Below are 20138 nucleotides of genomic sequence, written 5' to 3' on the forward strand. Positions count from 1 at the left end.
GTTTGACCATAGTTTGACCAGATTTAATGAAAATTTAAAAAAACTAAAATTTGAGCATAACTTTTTTTCCTTTTGGAATTTGAGGATTCTACAAATTTGCAAACAGGCCGTAGGCGGTTTCCATCGGATGTAACTTTTTGAGTAGATGATTTTTCATATAAAAAACTTTTTAATTCGAGTTCGTATGCAAAAGTTATGCCCATTTTACAAATTCCAGAGAGATTTTGTAAATAAAGTCAAAATTCATATTTGTAAATTTTCCCAACAACTAGACCACATATCACATGGTAAACTTATTTTATTTTATTTTATTGACATTTCCATCATTTTCTTTTGTTTTTTTCTAAAACTGAAAAGGCGGTCCGCGGGGGGGGGGGGGGGGGGGGGGGGGGGGGAGTTTGAAAATGGGACCTTTAGTACCGGTTCGTGCCCCATTAGTCCCGGTTGGTGGCACCAACCGGTACTAAAGGTCTAACCTTTAGTACCGGTTGGTGCCACCAACCGGGACTAATGGGCATCACACCCTTTAGTCCCGGTTCGTGGCACAAACCGGGACTAAAGGCCCAGGTGAACCGGGACTAATGCCTTAGCCGCACGAATCGGGATAAATGCACCCATTGCTCCCGGTTCTAGACTGAACCGGGACTAATGGGCTTACCCAGCCTGGACCAAAGCCCCCTTTTCTACTAGTGCTGTTGCTATCAAGTCGTCATCATGGGTTACAACGTGTGGTGTCCCTCCGTATATAAGAGGCCTAGGATACAAGTGTCCGACTCCTACACAACTCGTACCTAACCACATTAATTACAACTTCAAATCCATGTAACCTCTTGCGTATATAATATTCGGCACAAATATAACATACTCGTTGTAAATGAAAGACGAGCTCCAACGGCCACGAGCATGACCATGTGTCTACCAAGCATTAAATGAGGCAGTTTTTCTTTCCCTTTTTCCCCTTTTTCTTTTCACTTGTGGCCTTGTGGGTGGTGCGGCCGATAGAAATTGGGGTGGGTCTGTCATCTGTGGGTGGGGAGGGACGACTATTAATCAAGCACACTAAAAAAACATAGCACACGCACACAACTAGTTTTGCGACCCGAGAAAAAATATTGTAAATATTTTTTAACTTTCTTTCACAACAATCTACGTTTTTTTGCAGTTTACTTACAATAATCCACCTTTTTAATCAAGAATCAGGGATAGAATGCCAACAAGGGCGATTCACACAAATCAGACATGTCCACCATCTCACTATATATGGGAATAAAACATGATACCCATTGCCCGAACCCAAAAAACCCAAACCCATATAGTCTGAACTCGAATAACTCGATCACTTTATCGCGTACTAGCTTTGAAAACTGAAATTATATTCAGAAAAGTGTATTAGAAGTCATGGTATCTAAATAGCCTGAAATAATTTGGCATCCAAGTAGGAAAGAAACAAATTCTGCACTTGTTGGCGTAACGGGAACCGGTGTATCCCGAGCACGCCAATTGGGCCAGTCAAAATGCCGGACAAAATCAACCCGGAGCAAAAACACATCAGAAAGGCTACAACATCCAGAAGGAGTCTAACCTCCACGGTGTGCCGCATGATGGTACACAGATCTTCGTCCAGATCCATGACCAGCAAAGATCCAATACCAGTGAAGAAAATATCATCTGCGACGTCATGCATAGAGTGCTCGCCTGCCGAGCATGACGGTAGTGAGCATACTCGTTGTACAGGAAGGACGAGCTCCAACAGCCGCGGGCATGGTCACGTGCCAACCAAGCATTAAATGGGGCCATGGGCTACGCAGACCACCACATGTCTACATATTTTAGGTGCTTGCAGGTCGCGTATCACAGAAAATTTGCATTAGAAGTCATGGTACCTAAATAGCCTGAAATAATTTGGCAACCAAGTAAGACAACAACAAATTCGACACTTGTTGGCATAACGGGAACCTGTGTATCCCAGGCACGCAAATTGGGCCAGTCAAAGGCCACGTAAAAATGTCAAACAGAATCAACCAGGAGCAAAACACATCAAAAAGACTACAACATCCAGAACGAGTCTAACCTCCGCGGTGTGCCGCATGATGGTATACAGATCTTCGTCAAGATCCATGCAAAGATCCAACACCAGTGAAAGAAATATCATCTATGACATCATGCATAGAGTGCTCGCCTGCCGAGCATGACGCTAGCAAGCATACTCATTGTACAGGAAAGACGAGCTCCAACGGCCTTGAGTATGGCCACGTGCGGACCAAGCATTAAATGGGGCCACGGGCTACGCTGACTGCCACAGGTCTACATATTTTAGGTGCTAAAATATACCATTTTGCAGGCCGCATCTTACGGGAAATTTGTATTAAAAGTCATGGTACCTAAATAGCCCGAAATAATTCAGCAAACAAGTAAGACAGGAGCAAATTTGGCACTTGTTGGCGTAACGGGAACCGGTGTATCCCAAGAACGCAAATTGGGCCAGTTAAAGGCCACACCAAAATGTCAGACATAATCAACCAAGAGCAAAAACACATTAAAAAGACTACAATATCCAGAACGAGTCTAAGTGTCTAACCTCCACGGTGTGCTGCATGATGGTACACAGATCTTCGTCAAGATCCATGACCAACAAAGATCCAACATCCATGATGGAAATATGATATGTCATGCATAGAGTGCTCGCCTGCCGAGCATGACGCTAGTGAGCATACTCTTTGTACAGGAAAGACGAGCTCCAACGGCCGCGAGCATGGCCACGTGCCGACTAAGCATTAAACGGGGCCACGGGCTATGCAGACCGCCACAAGTCTACATGTTTTAGGTGCTAAAATATATATACCATTTGACAGGCAGGCCCCACGCGCCCTAGGGGCAGCGTTCCCCTGCTGCGTGGGCCCTCGAGCCTCCGATTTACCAACTTCTGGTCCTTGTGCCTCTATATACTTCCGAAACCATTTAGGAATTTATAGCCCTAATTTTTCCGTCACCACACGCCGCCGTTTCTTCATGACCCAATCTGGAGGCCTTTTCTAGTACTCTACCGGAGGGAATATCTTCATAGTGGCCATCTCCATCAACTTAAAGGCCACCATGACCACCCATTAGTAGTTTCCTTTGGACTATGGGTATGTAGTAGTAGCTACTTGGTTCTCTCTTCCATGTTTCTTAATACAAAGATCATGTGAGCTTCTCTACATGATCATGATCCATCTGATGTAATTCTTGGGGTGTGTTCGTTGCGATATGATGAATTATCAATTTATGATAAGATTATTCATGAATTATTTGGAGATCTATTTGGTTTCGTTTTAGTGTAATTCTTATTTAGATATGTTATCCCATATATTATTATTTCTCTGGCCGAGTTAGGGGTTTGATATCCAAAAGGGAGTTGTGTGTGATAGCTGGGTTCAATCTTGCAAGTAATCTACCGCAGTGAAAAAGTAATCTTGCAAGTAATCTACCCCAAGGCTGCTCCCTTCCCTCTCTCACCTATATATACATGGGGAGGGGGCGTCTAGAACACACACCAACAATTATTAGCTGTGTGTTGCGCCCCCCCCCCCTCCACAGTTTATGCTTCCGGCCATATTCATGTAGTGCTTAGGCGAAGCCCTACGCGGATTACTTCACCATCATCGTCACCACGCCGTCATGCTGACGGAACTCTTCCTCAACACTTTGCTGGATCAAGAGTTTGACGTGTGCAGAACTTGGAGGTGTCGTACGTTTAGTGCTTGATCGGTCGGAACGAGAAGAAGTTCGACTACATCAACCGCGTTAACAAATGCTTCCGCTTTTGGTCTACGAGGGTACGTGGACACACTCTCCCTCTCTCGTTGCTATGCATCTCCTAAATAGATCTTGTGTGAGTATAGGAAATTTTTGAAATTGCATACTCCGTTTCTCAATACCTTTTTCCAAAATAAATCCTTCAATAAGATTGCTTCCTGCAGCCTGCCTGTTGCCGCTCACCTGACACATCCTGAACCTGGCTACTGTGGCCCATGCCCCCGTCTAGTCCGTCTAGGCCGCCGCCCCATGCACCCGCCTTGCGCTTCCGTGGCACAACATTGCTTCAGAACGATCTGCGTGCGCGACTGCCTTGATCGCTTATTCTCTCATGAAAATTACAACCAACGTGTCTCTTGACCTTAACTCCCCGACGACTTCGTCCCATACTACAGTCCCTTCCTGCAGGTTTTCTGTTTGATATCTTCTTCCCTCTCTAGACCAACGATCCAAAACTTCTAACAACCTAGCTCATGATACCACTTGTTTTTTTTAAACATCATGATACCACTTGTTAGAATAAACCAAGGCGCATACTCGATCATCTGAGGATCAATCAATCACACGAGGCATGACACTGAGATTTGGTAACGAGGTTCACCTAACATCGGCTACATCCTCGGGGACTAACTATAGGTGCTCTTTCCCATGACAGCGTCACAATACCGCACACCGATCATTCAGATGCCGGCACACGCCGGCTCCCCTTTACGTACATGTGCTATTATGTTGGTATAGGTCACATCATGTGTCTACCCTCTCATTATGTAAGGGACATAGGATCTAAGTATCCTATTAAGACACGACTCTATACCCTGTAAACACAATACATTTCAAAGCCCAACTAATGACCTGTCCATATACATGGTGAACCCATCGTATCCAAGGCTATGTACAACAACTTCCTGTCCTAAATGAGGATTTTACATGAGGACATTCTCGTTGGGGAGAAAGTGGCTTGTTTGCTTGGAGATCAAGATCTCCCGGTATTCGCGGTGCAGTGCCATCGGGTTTTGACTTCGTCCAAGATTTCCCCACATAACCATTCTATTTGGATTTGAAGATCTTTGTTGAGTATCGTGATTGTTTAGAAAATATTGGATAGCGTAAGATTTATTCTACCGTACTCCAATAAGGATGTACTCACTATATATATATGCTCACGAGGCTTAGCAATAATCATCTATTCCACCAATCCCTTTCTTTATTCCTCTTACAATCTTTAACTTGTTCATCTCCTCAAACTCGACACATCCTTACTCGGTATGGGCATTCCATCAAGAGGAGCTCCTAACGGCGCCTTCAGGGCCGGTTAGGAGAAAAGGGCTCCCACGCACCACCCCTCATGGGCCGGCCCATCAGGAGCAATTCACTTCGCTTGGGAAATCGCTCGTTATGTTCCGTTCAATGGTTCTTAAAAAATGAAATCTAGTTCGCTGGGTTCGTGTGTTGACCAGTCACAGTTGACCACTTCACCATTGACCGGCTGACCGTTGACCCCCAAAAAATACTTTTTTAGAAAAAGGGAATTAGAAAAATTTCATCAGTTTTTTTAAAAAGTTTTCAAAATTGAAAAAGGTTAATCAATTTTAAAAATATTTCATCGATCTTAAAAAAGTTCATCAATTTTGTAAAAACATCAAGTTTGAATTTTTCTATCAAGTTTTTTTAAAAAAACACCAATTTGAAAAATCATATTTAAAAAAACACAAAATTTAAAAAAGTCCATCAATTTTTTAAAAGTTCATTGATTTAAAAAATCAGAAAAATGAAAAAAATTCATCAAGTTTGAAAAAAAATCAAAGAATTTGAAAAAAGTTTGTAAAATTTGAAAAAAGGGAAAAATAAATAAAAGATATCGTTGAAAACCTAGGTGAAAAGGCAAAAAAATGAAGAGAAAAACAAATGGGCGGGCCCAGTGCTAGACCTAGTGTATAGGGGTGCGCCCCGTACGGAATGCCCTTTAAATGGCGCTTAAGTCACCATATAGGGAATGCCTCCAAGCCGGTGTGGTACTTGAGAAGGTGTAAGATGTCACAGTAGCGGGCCATTAACATTAGTGGGCCAAAGTTGAGGTAACAATGGGAGATCAGAACAACAAATATAGGCTCATCGTGTACGGTCTTAGTCTAGTCTTCTTCCTTTTTAGTTCTTAGGACATCTCTGACGTCGTCCCCAAATCAGACGCACTATATGTCCACGGACATGGATACGGGAGTCATATATCCAAAGCAGTGGATTGAACGCCCACCTCTTTTTTTTCTATGTTCGGAGCACTTAAAAATATAGCAATGGCACATTTCATCCATAAATAACATGAAAATATGCTAATAAAACAATAGTCCAGATATAATAGATATTATATCCGAAATATAACTGGATGTTCAACAAGTTTTTGAAAGTGGTCGCAAAAGTTGGTCATCCAGACCCTATGCCTCATGAGCTTCATCCAACAATGTCTCTGTTGTTTGGTACCGTAAGGCAGCGTGTGGTGGCTATACAACATGATGATTATTAAGGTACGACATTGAATGAATGAATAAATTGATCAACAAGTAGAGCAACTAGAACCAAAACTTACAATCCCCGCTTTTAACACACCTGGTGGCAAGATTCTCTCCACTTGTGTAATCACATGCAATACTTCATGATAAATTTCGAGATGGTGTACCACTGATGATCATGGATCATGTGCAAGTTGTAAGACGTAGAATGCTTTTGCTCATGAAATCAAGAGTGTACATTTAACCAAAACACCCGGCCACCATGCTTCATGCCTAGAAAGTCCATACTTCTGTCCAACCACGCCTAACACAACAACTCATCCTTCATCATCGAGTACCTAGGCATCGTGCTTGCTCCAAAGAAACAAGGAAACTGTCAACAATAGTCTCAATGACATTCGGCTAAACACTTGCCCAGCGTGGTGTCCGGCATGGACGACGCCGACAGAGCAAGCAGGCGCATGGGGTAGGGGGAGAGGTCCAGCAAGGCCTGGACAACGACCGAAGTGGGAGGTTCATGGCGTCGGCTATGAGGGTGCAGATAGAGAGAAGGAGGAAGGGATGTAGTGGGAGAAAAGTGGTTCGGGAGAGGGGATTTGGTTGGACCGAGGTTGTCGGAGTCACACGTGGAGGAGGTTTAGACTTGGAAAAGTGGTTCGTGTTGATGTATTATTATACAAAGAAAAGAAAATGGATTATGTGAACCAACATGTGGCCGGATGGTTAGGAGGACAGTGGTATTTATAGCCTATCAGGGTTCAAGTTGTAGACTTAACATTGGCTCTCGTATTAGTCCTAGATTTATTTCAAACTTTCGGCGATGTTCGTTCAGTGGAAGGAGTCGTCCCGTGGATTGCAAGGTGTTTATGGAACTTCGTAAAATCTGAAGATGCTATGCCGGCCCAGCCTCTCAGAGGTGCTCAAAGGTAGGGTGTGTGTGCGTGCGTGTATGTTCATGTACGTGAGCGACTTCGATTATACTGTATTCAGAAGAAAAAAAATAAGAAAATGGATTTTTTTTGTCGTGTCTAATCCTGCCTTGCCTCCTCCGGGTGAGAGAGTCCGTTTCCTCTCGTGGTAGGTAGCCCCGTCCGGCGGCGCCGATGCTAATACCTTCAATAGCCCCTTGTTGGCTTCACATCCAATTCGAGATAGAAGCGCGGGATCCCCTCGCCGCGCGCCCTATTCTGTGTGGACAGATCCATTGAGAGGCGCCCTTGATTCCTGGCTGTTGTATCATGGGGTTGCTAGCTCTGAAGATGCTCATGTCTAGGCGGCGGGATAGCAAGCATCTTTGCGGCCAGATTAGTAAGTCGTCGCTTAGCTCCTTCTCGGCTTCTCTGTTTGCGTTTCTTTCCAGGGAAAAACCCGATCTTTCTGCTGTGCGGGTGGGGATTGGGGGGTGTGGTAATTGATTATGTTGACCAAAATCCGAAAGCCAGACAGACAATGTTTTTACTTGACCTTAAAATCTTACTTTGGTGCACAGCAGGAATCGTTCCTGTTTCCCCTTCTTCTGTTTTGCGTACTCACTCTGAGACTCTGCAACCGAGCTCCCATTAGTTGATATTCCCTCCGTTCCGTAATTATTGTCATGGTTTTAGTTCAACAATAATGATGGAACCGATGGAATATGAATTAATTAACGTGGGTGTGGCTAGCTCTCGTCTAGATAAAAATTAACTAAGTCTCATCTACAAAATAGAAATAAAAATCCGTACGAATCTTCTCATAAAATCAAATGACATACGAGTTAGATGGAACTTTGTTAAGACGAGAATGAACAAATCCGTTAATTATATCAATTATTGAAGATTTGAGAGGTAAAAGATTCAATGATACTTCATCTGTAAACTAATATAAAAGCGTTTAGATCACTATTTTAGTATTCTAAACGCTCTTATATTAGTTTATGGAAGGAGTACTTCTCTACCATATTTCCTGAGGACCCATCAGTATCCATTCAAACCAGAATAGTCCCTAGGCTTCATAGCATCCAAATGTGAACCAAGGGATGGTGGCTAGGAAAGGGTATGGGTATCACTGGCCGATGGGCTTTACGTTCTGTTGAAATGAACAAAATTGATGGAATATCGGGAATATTGCAGTCTTGTGGTTTTTGAAGTTGCTACAGTCCTTTCGCAAAACTTAGGTAAATAGATTTATGTTTCTGCTTGATTTGGTGTTTTCAATGTTTTTGAAGTTGCTAGTGTCCTTTTCACAAAACTTAGATAAGGGAAGCAAACTAGATTTCTGCGTGTGCTTGAGTTTGTTGTTTTTTATGGTAATGTCTATATTACTAATACCCATGCATGATTTGTTGCAGATAGATTGGTTACTTCAGTGGTTAAAAGAAAGATCTCTTCATGCCAACACAATAACAATCAAGGTTGCAAGAGAGTGGCATTTTCAGGGGCAGACCTTCCAGAGGTACGGCATACTACAATGCTGATAATACTAGTAATTAGAGTAAAACACGACTATGACTATTCTAGCCTCAAAGTGCACAAATTGATATGGACTGATCTTGTAGTGCTGCAATCTCCTGCAGTACGTACTACAACATTAGTTGCTTTGCTCAGTTCTAACTATTCCAGCTCAGAACAAAACTCTCTGTCAAGAGATGAGGGTGAGTTGCTTTGCTATTTTTGTTCGATACATTTTAGCAAGGTAAGAAAGAGAGGTGAGACACATGGATAGACCACCACTAATCCTCACCCTCAATTGAACAAGTTTTAGAACAAATTATTGGTTAATAGGCTTCAGAGCAGCGGCGAGTCTAGTAGGGGGCCTTCAACAGGCTTGAGCCTACCCTCCAGCAAAACAAAAGCTCACCAGTCCATCTAGAGCCCGTTCGCTGTAGCAAAACATACGAGCAATATCTCTCTGTTCGTAACTTTGCACCCAGCCAGCCGTGATGCGTCCAACAGAAGTGCAGAATAATAGTCGCAACCTCGCACGACTGCAGCCCTCAACAGAGGAGTGCACCGACAGTATGGTAGAGGAGCGCGCCGGCAGTAGGGTAGTGGAACGCGGCGGCAGTACCGCAGTAGGGAATTGGAGCGTGCTGGCCGGCCCACAAAGGAGGGAGAAGGCCACAACCTGGGCAGCTCCACAGCTGGGCGCATCCCCGCTTTGGCCACTGGAGGGCCAACCCGCAAGATGTTGGTCTAATTCTTGATTTATTTCGTTAAATTAGTAACACTAATGGCTAGCTCATGAAATGTTAAATAGTTTACTGTTGAATACAGCTTGTTTGCCTATTTACAAAAATAAAGATACTATGAGTATTCTATGAGAAAGAGATATCCACAAGCATAATTTTCAGTAATAATTCTAGTGTTGGGCACTTGGGTATACTTTTCTTTATTTTGGTTTGGAGCCGTTCAACAATATGGCAGTATGAAGCAACACTGATATCATTGTTTTTGCCTTCTTTTGCTGTTTTATTGTTGCTTCTCTCATACTAATGTATTGGTATGTGAATTCCTAGTACATGACACTATTTTCTATGATGATGCTAATTTAGTTTAGTCATCGTTAATTTTGAGCCCACCCTCCATTTCCTTTCTGGATTCGCCACTGCCTCAGAGTAGGATTCTACAAGTGGTTCATAGAAATCAATACGACCTTTTGAAATCTCACACAATACAAGATTGTCTGGCTTGGGCATTCGAGTACATTCCCTTATTTGGGCTTACCACTTGGTACAACACGTCCTATAATTCAAGATTTTGTGACCCTTGGTGGACTGTGTGGAAAGAAGATTAAACGTCTGCTCCCGCTTTTTGACATCTGGTGGCTCTCTAATTATGTTAATTCAGTTATGTCAGCGCTCCCTACATTTTACATAGGCTCTCTTAAGATTTAGAAAAGGACGATCCAGTCAATGGACAGAGCAAGACGCCACTGTCTTTGCGCCAAAGGGAGGATGGCATTGATCAAAAACCCAAATCCTTGGCTATATGGGATATAGTTTGCATGCCAGCAGCTTTTTAAGTTTTACAATTGTGCTAACATTTCTTGGCCGCAGCTGGTTAGGCATGCATATTATCAGAATTTTGTTCCCCACGGCTCATTTTGGTGGCGGGACATTTGTTCTTTTGCTTGGCACTTTCGGGCTATTACCGCACTTGATCCAAGAACTGGCATGACTATACTTCCGTGTGAAGATAAGTGGCATTCTGGAGCTTCACCTCCCGAGATTTTTATAATTTTCTGTTGAGCACAATATATTCCTTGCCCAGGCTGTTCAAACAAAAGATATAACAACTTTGTTCATTCTGCCCCTGTCTGAGCAAGAGTTTGAGGAGCTTTAGGTTGTCTCTGCCCATTCAGATGACTGTTCAGGATGGTCTGTCAGATTCTTGGACGTGCTGTTTAAAACTTCAAATGCTGGGCGTTTTACTCCATCTAGCTACAAATTCCTATTTGCTGGTTTGGAGGTTGACCCAATCTTCTCTAAATTATGGAAAAGCAAATGTATGACCAAGCTGAAGGTGTTTGCTTGGTTATTTTTAATGGATCGGCTCAATAGTAGGGGTCTAATGCTTCGGAAACATTAGCATTTGGAGCCTGGTCCCAATTGTGTGCGCTGCTCTGAGGGAATTATTGAAACAAGGAACCATATCTTCTTTGAGTGTTCTTTTGTAGCTAGGTGCTGGAATTTTGCAGAAGTCACTTGGCTCCCAGGTCTTTCTCTGTTCCATTCTTTCCATGCAACGAAAGCTTCCTTTCAGAGCTCATGTTACATTGAGATCATTACTTGTGTTGCTTGGAATATCTAGAAAGAAAGAAATGGTTTGATTTTTAGCAAACAAGACCAATATTTTCTTCTTGGAAAGCTAGGTTCCTATCTGATCTCAACCTCACTGCTCATCGTTTCAAGCAAACCGAGAAGCAAAAGTTTGAAACTTGGATCTATAGCCTCTGGCCTTGGCTCTTTTTGCTTTTGTTGCTCCTCGGGGTTTCTAGCTATCTAGTTCCCCACTGAATTGTTAGCCTTGTTAACCTACATGTAACCTTTCTGTTTTATGTACTATATTTATTAATAGAAAATTACCCTTGGGGGTTCCCCCAGGATTTCATGGTAAAAAGAATAGTAGGAAAGTACCGACAACACAGTTTTTTGTGAACTAAATCTTACTCCCTCCGTCCGAAAATACTTGTCATCAAAATGGACAAAAAGGGATGTATCTAAAACTAAAATACATCTAGATACATCCCCTTTTATTCATTTTGATGACAAGTATTTCCGGACGGAGGAAGTATAAAGAAACATCCTGCACATGCTCACCCCATTGAAACAACCACTTGCCTGTACAATTCCCCTTGTAAACTTTTCTCCAATGTTTGTGTCTATAGGACATCTGGCGCCATATACATTCCCTACTGCCGCTGCGAGATGCTGCCCGTGTTGCCTGCGTATCTCATGCATTTTTACGTTCCTGGAAATGCCATCCCAACCTCTCCTTCACTAGGAAAGCACTGGGCCTGAATGGAATTCCACGTCAAAGTGATGTAATTGCAAGGGATCTCACTATGAAAGTCGACCACATTCTCAAAAAACACTCAGGCAAAGGAGTTAAGAAATTCAGGATCGAATTACACATTCCAGTTGATCCCTGCTATCTTAATAGCTGGCTTCAGATTGCTGCTGAACTACGGATTGAGGAACTCGCCGTTGTTCTACCTTCAACCTGCAATGCAAATGACTACGATTTCCCTTGTGCACTTTTTGTTGATGATGGGTGTAGAAACGCAATAGAGCATCTCTGCCTTGGCGGTTGTGCCTTCCATCCCACAGCTGGATTTGGTTACTTGAGAAAGCTGCGGCTGTTTTGGGTGCATATTACGGTGGATGAATTAGAATGCCTTATTTCCAAATCTCCAGCTTTGGAGCACTTGGCACTCAAGTATTGCTATACGATCACTTACCTGAAGATACCTAGCCTGCTACAGCATCTCAGCTACCTGATGGTGGCTGCATGCGCTAATCTGCAGACAATAGAGTGTAAAGCTCCAAATCTCTCCACTTTTTACTTCAGTGGTCGACAAGTTGAACTTCTGTTTGGATGTTCAGTTCAAGTGAAGACCATGGAAATGCGTTGTTCTACTCAGTGTAACACCATTTATAATGCTTGTGCCAACCTGCCATCCATTGTGCCAAATATTGAAACTCTCAGCATATCTTCTGTTAGTGAGGTAAACTGCGGAACTTTTGATTATCATATATACCTTGAAATGTTACTAATGTGAGGCGTATTCTTGAAGGTGGTCAATACACCAATCGTGCCTGTAAAATTCCTCCACCTCAAGTATCTGTCTATTTCTCTTGAAGGAAATGGGGCTTTTTCCCCAGACTATGATTACTTTTCTCTGGTTTCTTTGCTGGATGCTTGTCCTGTCTTGGAAACTTTCAACTTGTTTGTAAGTCGCTCTTTCATCTTGAATCATATCTACTGTCTAGTATCTTTGGTGGTACGATCCAAGTATCTTGGTTTTTCACATTGTCAGGGACACTGATATTGAACATTGCGCATGCAGGTTTCACAGGATCGCATGAAACACGATTCGGTTCTTGGAGACCCGTCGTCACGTCTTAGGCAGATGCCTGAATACCGCCACGACAACATTAAGAATGTGAAGATTATTGGGTTTTGCTCTGCGAAGAGCATGGTCGAGCTGGCATGCCATATTCTCGAGAATGCAACATCACTCGAGTGCCTTACTTTGGACACGATACGTGCTGTTTTTAGTATTGACAGACACATTCACAAAACCGGTGAATGTGGCCACATAGGCAGGCATATGATCAGAGAAGCACGTAAGGCGCTCTTGGCTGTCAAAAGATATATTGTGGGAATAGTTCCCTCCACAGTCAAGTTAAATGTCCTGGAGCCTTGCAAGCTATGCCATGCTTTGGCTGTTTAGCTGTGGTAATATCATAATTTTGTAAATTACATTGTGGACCGAACACTGTTGCATGAGTTGCGACTTGCAGAAACACCCATGTAGAAGCATAGGGGCAAGCAATTATGGTATTTTGATATATGAGAGAAGATATCAGAAACTATTTAGTATTATAGTTGTTGATATATTTTCTTATAAAACTTGGTCAAAACTTACAGCATTTGACTCGAGACAAAAGTTATAGGCCTTCTCTGGGGAGACAAGGGAGTATCATGTAACTGAGATGTGCTATGCAGTTATCCCAACAATCTTGTTTATCTTTGTCCATGAAATTATTGTTTTTGATCTTTATTTTTATTTTCACATATGCTGTGATTTGGTTCTTGTATTTTGTGTAATCAGCTTGACATGTGTTGTGCTTGAGGTATACTGTGATGATGTTTGATGAAAACCAGAAATTTTGGCTCTGGTATTTGCCTGATGAGAAAACAATCAAATAAAAAGCAGAAGCCTAAAAATGGGGATAGTACATGGAACTAAAAATTATTATAGACAATTACACATGTTTGAGAGCCGTGTAGCATCAACAATGGTGCCCAGATCAGCAGGGTTCATTTTACATCGCCTCCAAATCAGTGCTGAATCGTCTCCCTTGTTGATTCAGAGAACATCTACTCTAGTGGTACAGATTGCAGAAATGGTGGCTGGATCATCGCCCCTCGCCGCGGGCGTTGAGCTGGGAGAAGACCTGGCTGTCGGCGAGGTCGGTCATGCTCAGGCCCGTCTCGTCCGCGTCGTCCATCACAAGCTTCAAAATATCGGATATCGGGTTCGTATCGGTTTGGCTTTGACATATCGGATGTCGGATATCGGGTGATATATCGGATGATATGTAGATATATCGAAGAAAACATGTCTAGTTTTTTTCATTCTTCTTATTCAAAACATGTATTTTTTAGTAAAACAAAATGTATGATGTCAATGCTTCAACATGACACATTTAGGTTCCTAGTTTATTAACTCGTTGATTAAGAAACTATTAAGGAAAGATTCACAAAATTCTTAACCTATGATTAAAAAAATACGATATGTATGCATTTGTACGAAACATTGCGCATGACTTTGATAATATATGCTGAAGTTGTAAGTGCATAATATTATTTCACTATTATTTAATAAAGAATTATTGTTATCTACGTATCGTGCTATATCGGTGGACATATCGGGCTAGATATCGGCCTTATCGGTTGACATTTCGGTCCATATCAGGTGATATGTTTGAAAATGATATTTACAAAATGATATGTTATGTATATATCGATAGAGCCCCAAAAATGATATATCGGCCTTTATATCGGTCATATCGGCCTTAAAAGCTTGGTCCATCATCAGCAGGCTTGTATATTTATCTAGGATGTGTAACATGTATGCAATATTCATCATCAGCAGGCTTGTATTTTTATCTAGGATGTGTAACATGTATGCAATATTTTGAACCAACTTCCTCTATCTTGAAAAGTAACAGCCAAAAATATTTATTGAGTTCCGCCTCAATGTCTCCAACATCATCTATTCAAGAATGGAGGGGCTGTAGTTATGTATATCGAATCAACTAAATTAGAAATCACAATAGAGAGTTCTCGCCAAAAAAAAATCACAATAGAGAGAATTTAAATATATACGTATATGCAACCAGGAAAAAAAAGTTTTGCGAGTTTGTGTTAAAAAAAGTTGTTCACGGACAATTAAACGGGCCAAAAATTTACATGCCAAAGTCTGGCCGGATCCCCTAAAAAAAAAAAGTCTGGCCGGATGGCCGCGCAAACGAATAATCCTGCCTTGCTTTGCCCTGTTTTTTTTTTTTTTTGAAGGGTTGCTTTGCCCTGTTGCGGGGGTGAGAGTCCGTTTCCTCTCGTGGTGGGGTGGGTAGCCCCGTCAGGCGGCGCCGACGCTATTTCCTCGGCCGCGCCTTGTTGGCTTCGCCTCGAATTCGAATTAGAGATAGAAGCGCGGGATCCCCTCCCCGCGCGCCCTATTCTGTGTGGACAGATCCATTGGCATATACGGAGTAGAAGAGGAACAGAGGTTGAGCCCTTTTTGGCGCGCTCGATTTCTCGCTTTCGTATCATGGGGTTGCTAGCTCTGAAGCTGCTCATGTCCAGGCAGCGGGGCAGCAAGCATCTCGGCGGCCAGATTCAAGCCCGCAGTAAGTCGTCTCTTAGCCCCTTCTCGGCTTATTTGTTTGCGGTTTCTGTCCCGGAGGAAAAAAAAACTGATCTTTTGGGGATTAGTTACTACTTAGACCTGAATTCTTGCCAGGCCTGAATTCTTTTGGGGATGAACCAAAACGCTCCTTTTTGGTAAGATAAGAGGAAGTTTTTGGAGGCAATCAAGGAAAAGGCCCCTGGCATGGACGGTTATAACACCTCCTTTTAGTTGCAGTGATGATCTGATACAGGAGATCGGCGACATCGTAAACCACCAGATCTCCTCCCTTCCCATTAAGTATTAGGGATTACCACTAAGCACGAAGAAACACAGAAAGGAAGATTTTCACGGTTTGATTGACAAGCTAAGAGACAAGTTGCCTGCTTGGACTACTTGACTTTTATACATCAGAATGATGCATGCAGCCATATTATGAACTAAAGTGCGGAAAAGAGCCTTCTTAGGGAAGGGGACTGATGTTGTTCATGGTGTTCATTGGCAAATGGATTAATGGATTCACAATTGAAGAACTTGCTACGGAGATTTTCCACTTGGTTCATCCAGAAACCAGAGTGAAGAGAACGGTCATTGATGCCATGACCAATGGCAGATGGATTAAGGATATCAAGAAACCAATCAATGTACTTTTCTTTGTGCAGGCGCTTGCATTGTGGGATATCCTCTCTCAAGTTCATCTTAACCGTACCTGAATGCTACTGACTCTTGGAATTGGAAGTGGGAGGCCAAGGAAGTTTTCTCCGCAAAGTCTGTTTACAAGGCGTTTTTAGCACTTCGATCACTAACCTATCGGCTGATGCAATCTGGTAGTCTTGGGCTCCACTTAAATGCAATTTTTTCTTATAGTTAGTCGTTCGTGGAAGGATATGGACGACAGAACCTCCCTCATAACAAGCTATGTTTCTTCTACTCTTCTGTGATATGGTTCAGGAAAACATCCATCACATGTTCATGGAGTGCGCAGTCGTGAACTCTGCATTGGGCTGATCTGCAGGAGGTCATCCCACAAATGGATTCAAATTTGATCATGCTTATCACCTGTAGCATCTAGTGGCATTCGGCAGATCTAGGCTGCAAGGTGACAAGATAATTTTTTTTGAAAAGAATTGATCTAGCAGTGGAAGGGAAGAGTTTTTTTTATAATATCTTCAAACCAATACAGCATATCGTTGATCTGATCAAAGCTTTGGGCGGTGGCTAGCCCGTGATGTTTTCCTTTGTACCGAAAAAGGCTTTCGCCCCGCTTTATATATAAAGCAAACCGCCCAAGCAACAGAGAACACAAAAGTTCACACCACACACACACACACACACAGAACGAAAGTACGAGGGTCTTACTCTTTCTGTTTTGTGGTTGTTTCTGCATTGTCGTTGGTCTTGTCAGGTCCTTTGCTGGTAGTTTTCATTTTGGTAGAAGGTCGTATTCGGCTTTGTCAGGTCGCCCGTAACCTTTCTATAGCTTCAACTTCTCCTTTCTTAACATATCCTACATGCAGTTCTCCTGTATGGTTCGGAAAATTATGTTGATCAAAGTCTGAAAGCCTGACAGACAATGTCTTTTACTTGACCTTAAAATCTTACTTTGGTGGACAGCAAGATTGATCCCTTTTTTTCTTTCTGTTTTGCGTAGTCACTCAGGGACTCTCCAACCGAGCTCCCGTTGGTTCAGAATGAATTAATTATTGAAGATTTGGAGAGGCAAAAGATTCAATGATACTTCTCTACCATAGATCCTGAGCCAGGAGTATCCATTCAAACCAGACTTGTCCCTAGGCTTCATGTGGTAACATTCAAATGTAAACTGAGCGATGGGGGCCAGGAAAGGGTAGTGGTATCACTGTCTGATGGGTTCTACATTCCTTTGAATTGAACAGAATTGATGGGACTTCTGGAATATTGCAGTCTTGTGATTTTTGAAGTTTCTAGTGTCCTTTCACAAAACTTAGATAAGGGAAGCAAACTAGTAGATCTCTGTGTGTGCTTGAGTTTGGTGTTTTTGAAGCTGCTAGTGTCCTTGTGCAAAATTTAAATAAGGGAAGCAAACTAGATTTCTGTGTGCTTGAGTTTGTTCTTTTCGATGGTAATATCTATATTATTATTAATATCAATGCATGATGTGTCGCAGATAGATCGGTAGCTTCAGCAGCTAAAAGAAAGATCTCTTCATGCCAACACAGTAACCTTCAAGGTTGCAAGAGAATGGCATTTTCAGGGCCAGACCTTCCAGAGGTACAGCATACTAAAATGTTGATAATACTCGTAGTTAAAGTAAAACATGACTATGACTGTTCTAGCCTCAAAGTGCACAAATTGAGCTATGCTAACTAAATAAACAAAATATGGACTGATCTTGCAGTGCCGCAATCCCCTTCAGTCCTACTACAACATTAGTTGCTTTGCTCAGTTCTAACTATTTTATCTTAGAATAAATCACTATAAGAGTTACTCTGTAATACAGGGCTGTACCCGAGAAATCGGACGACCTTATAGCTATTAAAGAGCAATGATTGAAAAAATGTTCTGTATATCTAGCTAAGTATCATGCTTCACTATGAAATAAATTTTATAAAGAAACATCGTGCACATGCTCACCCCCATTGAAATAACCACTTGTCTCTACAACTCCCCTTGTGAACTTTTCTCCAATGTTTGCGTGTACAGGACATCTGGCGCCATATACATTCCCTGCTGCCGCTGCGAGATGCTGCCCGTGTTGCCAGCGTATCTCATGCATTTTTACGTTCTTGGAAGTGCCATCCTAACCTCACCTTCAGTAGGAAAGCACTGGGCCTGAATGGAATTCCATGTCAAAACGATGTAATTGCAAGGGATCTCACGATGAAAGTTGATCACATTCTGAAAAAACACTCAGGCAAAGGAGTTAAGAAATTCAGGATCGAATTATACATTATAGTTGATCCCTGTTATCTTAATAGCTGGCTCCAGATTGCCACTAAACTACGGATTGGGGAACTCGCCGTTGTTCTACCTTCAACCTACAATGCAAACTGCTATGATTTCCCGTGTGCACTTTTTGTTGATGATGGGTGTAGAAACACGATAGAGCATCTCTGCCTTGGTGGTTGTGCCTTCCATCCGACGGCTGGATTTGGTAACTTGAGAAGGCTCCAGCTATTTTGGGTTCGTATTACGGTGGATGAATTAGGATGCCTAATTTTCAATTCTTCTGCTTTGGAGCACTTGACACTAAAGTATTGCAATACGATCACTTACCTGAAGATACCTAGCCTGCTACAGCATCTCAGCTACCTGATGGTGTCTGAATGCACTAAACTGCAGTTGATAGAGTGCAAAGCTCCAAATCTCTCCACCTTTTATTTCAATGGTGGACAAGTTAAACTTCTGTTTGGAGATTCAGTTCAAGTGAAGACCATGGGAATGTGTTGTTTTGCTCCGTGTAACACCATCTACAATGCTCGTGCCAACCTGCCATCCATTGTGCCCAATATTGAAACTCTTAGCATATCTTCTGTTAGTGAGGTATACTACAAAACTTTTGATTATCAGATATAACTTGGAATGTTACTAATGTGAATTATATTCTTGAAGGTCATTAATACACCAATTGTGCCTGTCAAATTCCTCCACCTCAAGTATTTGTCTATTTCTCTTGAAGCCGAACATGGGGCTTTCCCCCCCCAGTCTACGATTACTTCTCTCTGGTTTCTTTTCTGGATGCTTGTCCTGTCTTGGAAACTTTCCACTTGGCTGTAAGTCACGTTTTCATCTCAAAAGATATCTACTCTAGTTTCTTCGGTTGTATCATCAATCCAAATATCTTCTTGGTTTTTACATTATCAGTCGATGGTCATATTAATTTTGATCCTATGCAGGTGTCGCAGACTCGCATGAAGCATGATTCGGTTTTCGGAGACCCGTCACATCTTAGGCAGAGGCGAGAATACCGCCATGAGAACATCAAGACTGTCAAGATCTCTGGGTTTTGCTCTGCAAAGAGCATGGTTGAGCTGACATGTCATATTCTTGAGAATGCAACATCACTAGAGTGTCTTATGTTGGACACGATAGATGATGTTGACGATATTGGTAGGCACGTTCATGAAACCGGTGAGTGTAACCCCATTGGTAGGCATATGATCAAAGAAGCCCGTGAGGCTCTCTTGGCAATTGAAAGGTATATTATGAAAAAAGTTCCCTCCACAGTAAAGTTAAATGTTCTAGAGCCTTGCAGGCGATGCCATGCTTTTGCTGCTTAGATGTGGCAATATCATAATTTAGTAGATTATACATTGTGGACCAAATATTGTTGCATGATGCAATATTTCACTGTGACAATGTCATAATTGAATTTATTGTTTATTACTCCCTCGGTTCCATAGTTGTCGTTAATTTAGTACAACTTTGTACTAAATCAGCGACAACTAATATGAAACGGAGGTAGTACTTTTTAGTTACAACTTACGGCGCTATTGGTTCCTTTGGTTTTTCTATTTTAAATGGGTTGTGTTAAGGTACTATCATGCTGTTGATGAGAATAGGAAGATCTGGGTTTTTAATTGCTTGGTGAAAAGAAAAGTTGTGGCATTTTAATAAACTCTAAAAATAAATATTGCTGGTCCATAGTTCACTCCCACATGTGCAGGTAGAAATCTTCAGAAAATTTAGAACATTGAAAGTAAGCCTTGAGTTTAGTGTGATGAGTCACTGTTGTGTATCCGT

At 42.1% G+C, this 20138-nt stretch overlaps 2 protein-coding genes across 3 annotated transcripts; both read left to right on the plus strand.

The window, feature by feature from the left end:
* The first annotated feature begins 7333 nt into the window (after positions 1 to 7333).
* On the plus strand, positions 7334 to 13574 carry LOC125511420. 2 transcript variants are annotated; one of them, XM_048676786.1, is made up of 5 exons: positions 7334 to 7607; positions 8626 to 8729; positions 11664 to 12503; positions 12573 to 12728; positions 12846 to 13574. In XM_048676786.1, the coding sequence occupies exons 1-5, from the start codon at positions 7538 to 7540 to the stop codon at positions 13230 to 13232; spliced, it is 1557 nt and encodes a 518-aa protein (XP_048532743.1). In that variant the 5' UTR covers positions 7334 to 7537; the 3' UTR covers positions 13233 to 13574. The 2 variants fall into 2 exon arrangements, with proteins under 2 accessions (XP_048532743.1, XP_048532744.1); XM_048676787.1 differs by having other exon boundaries at positions 12303 to 12503.
* Positions 13575 to 15110: 1536 nt separating this feature from the next.
* On the plus strand, positions 15111 to 19756 carry LOC125506392. Its single transcript, XM_048671212.1, has 5 exons — positions 15111 to 15417; positions 17563 to 17666; positions 18099 to 18938; positions 19008 to 19168; positions 19292 to 19756. The coding sequence occupies exons 1-5, from the start codon at positions 15339 to 15341 to the stop codon at positions 19308 to 19310; spliced, it is 1203 nt and encodes a 400-aa protein (XP_048527169.1). The 5' UTR covers positions 15111 to 15338; the 3' UTR covers positions 19311 to 19756.
* The last annotated feature ends 382 nt before the right edge of the window (positions 19757 to 20138 follow it).

Source organism: Triticum urartu, chromosome 5 (assembly GCF_003073215.2).
Source record: "Triticum urartu cultivar G1812 chromosome 5, Tu2.1, whole genome shotgun sequence".
NCBI classification, from domain to species: domain Eukaryota; kingdom Viridiplantae; phylum Streptophyta; class Magnoliopsida; order Poales; family Poaceae; genus Triticum; species Triticum urartu.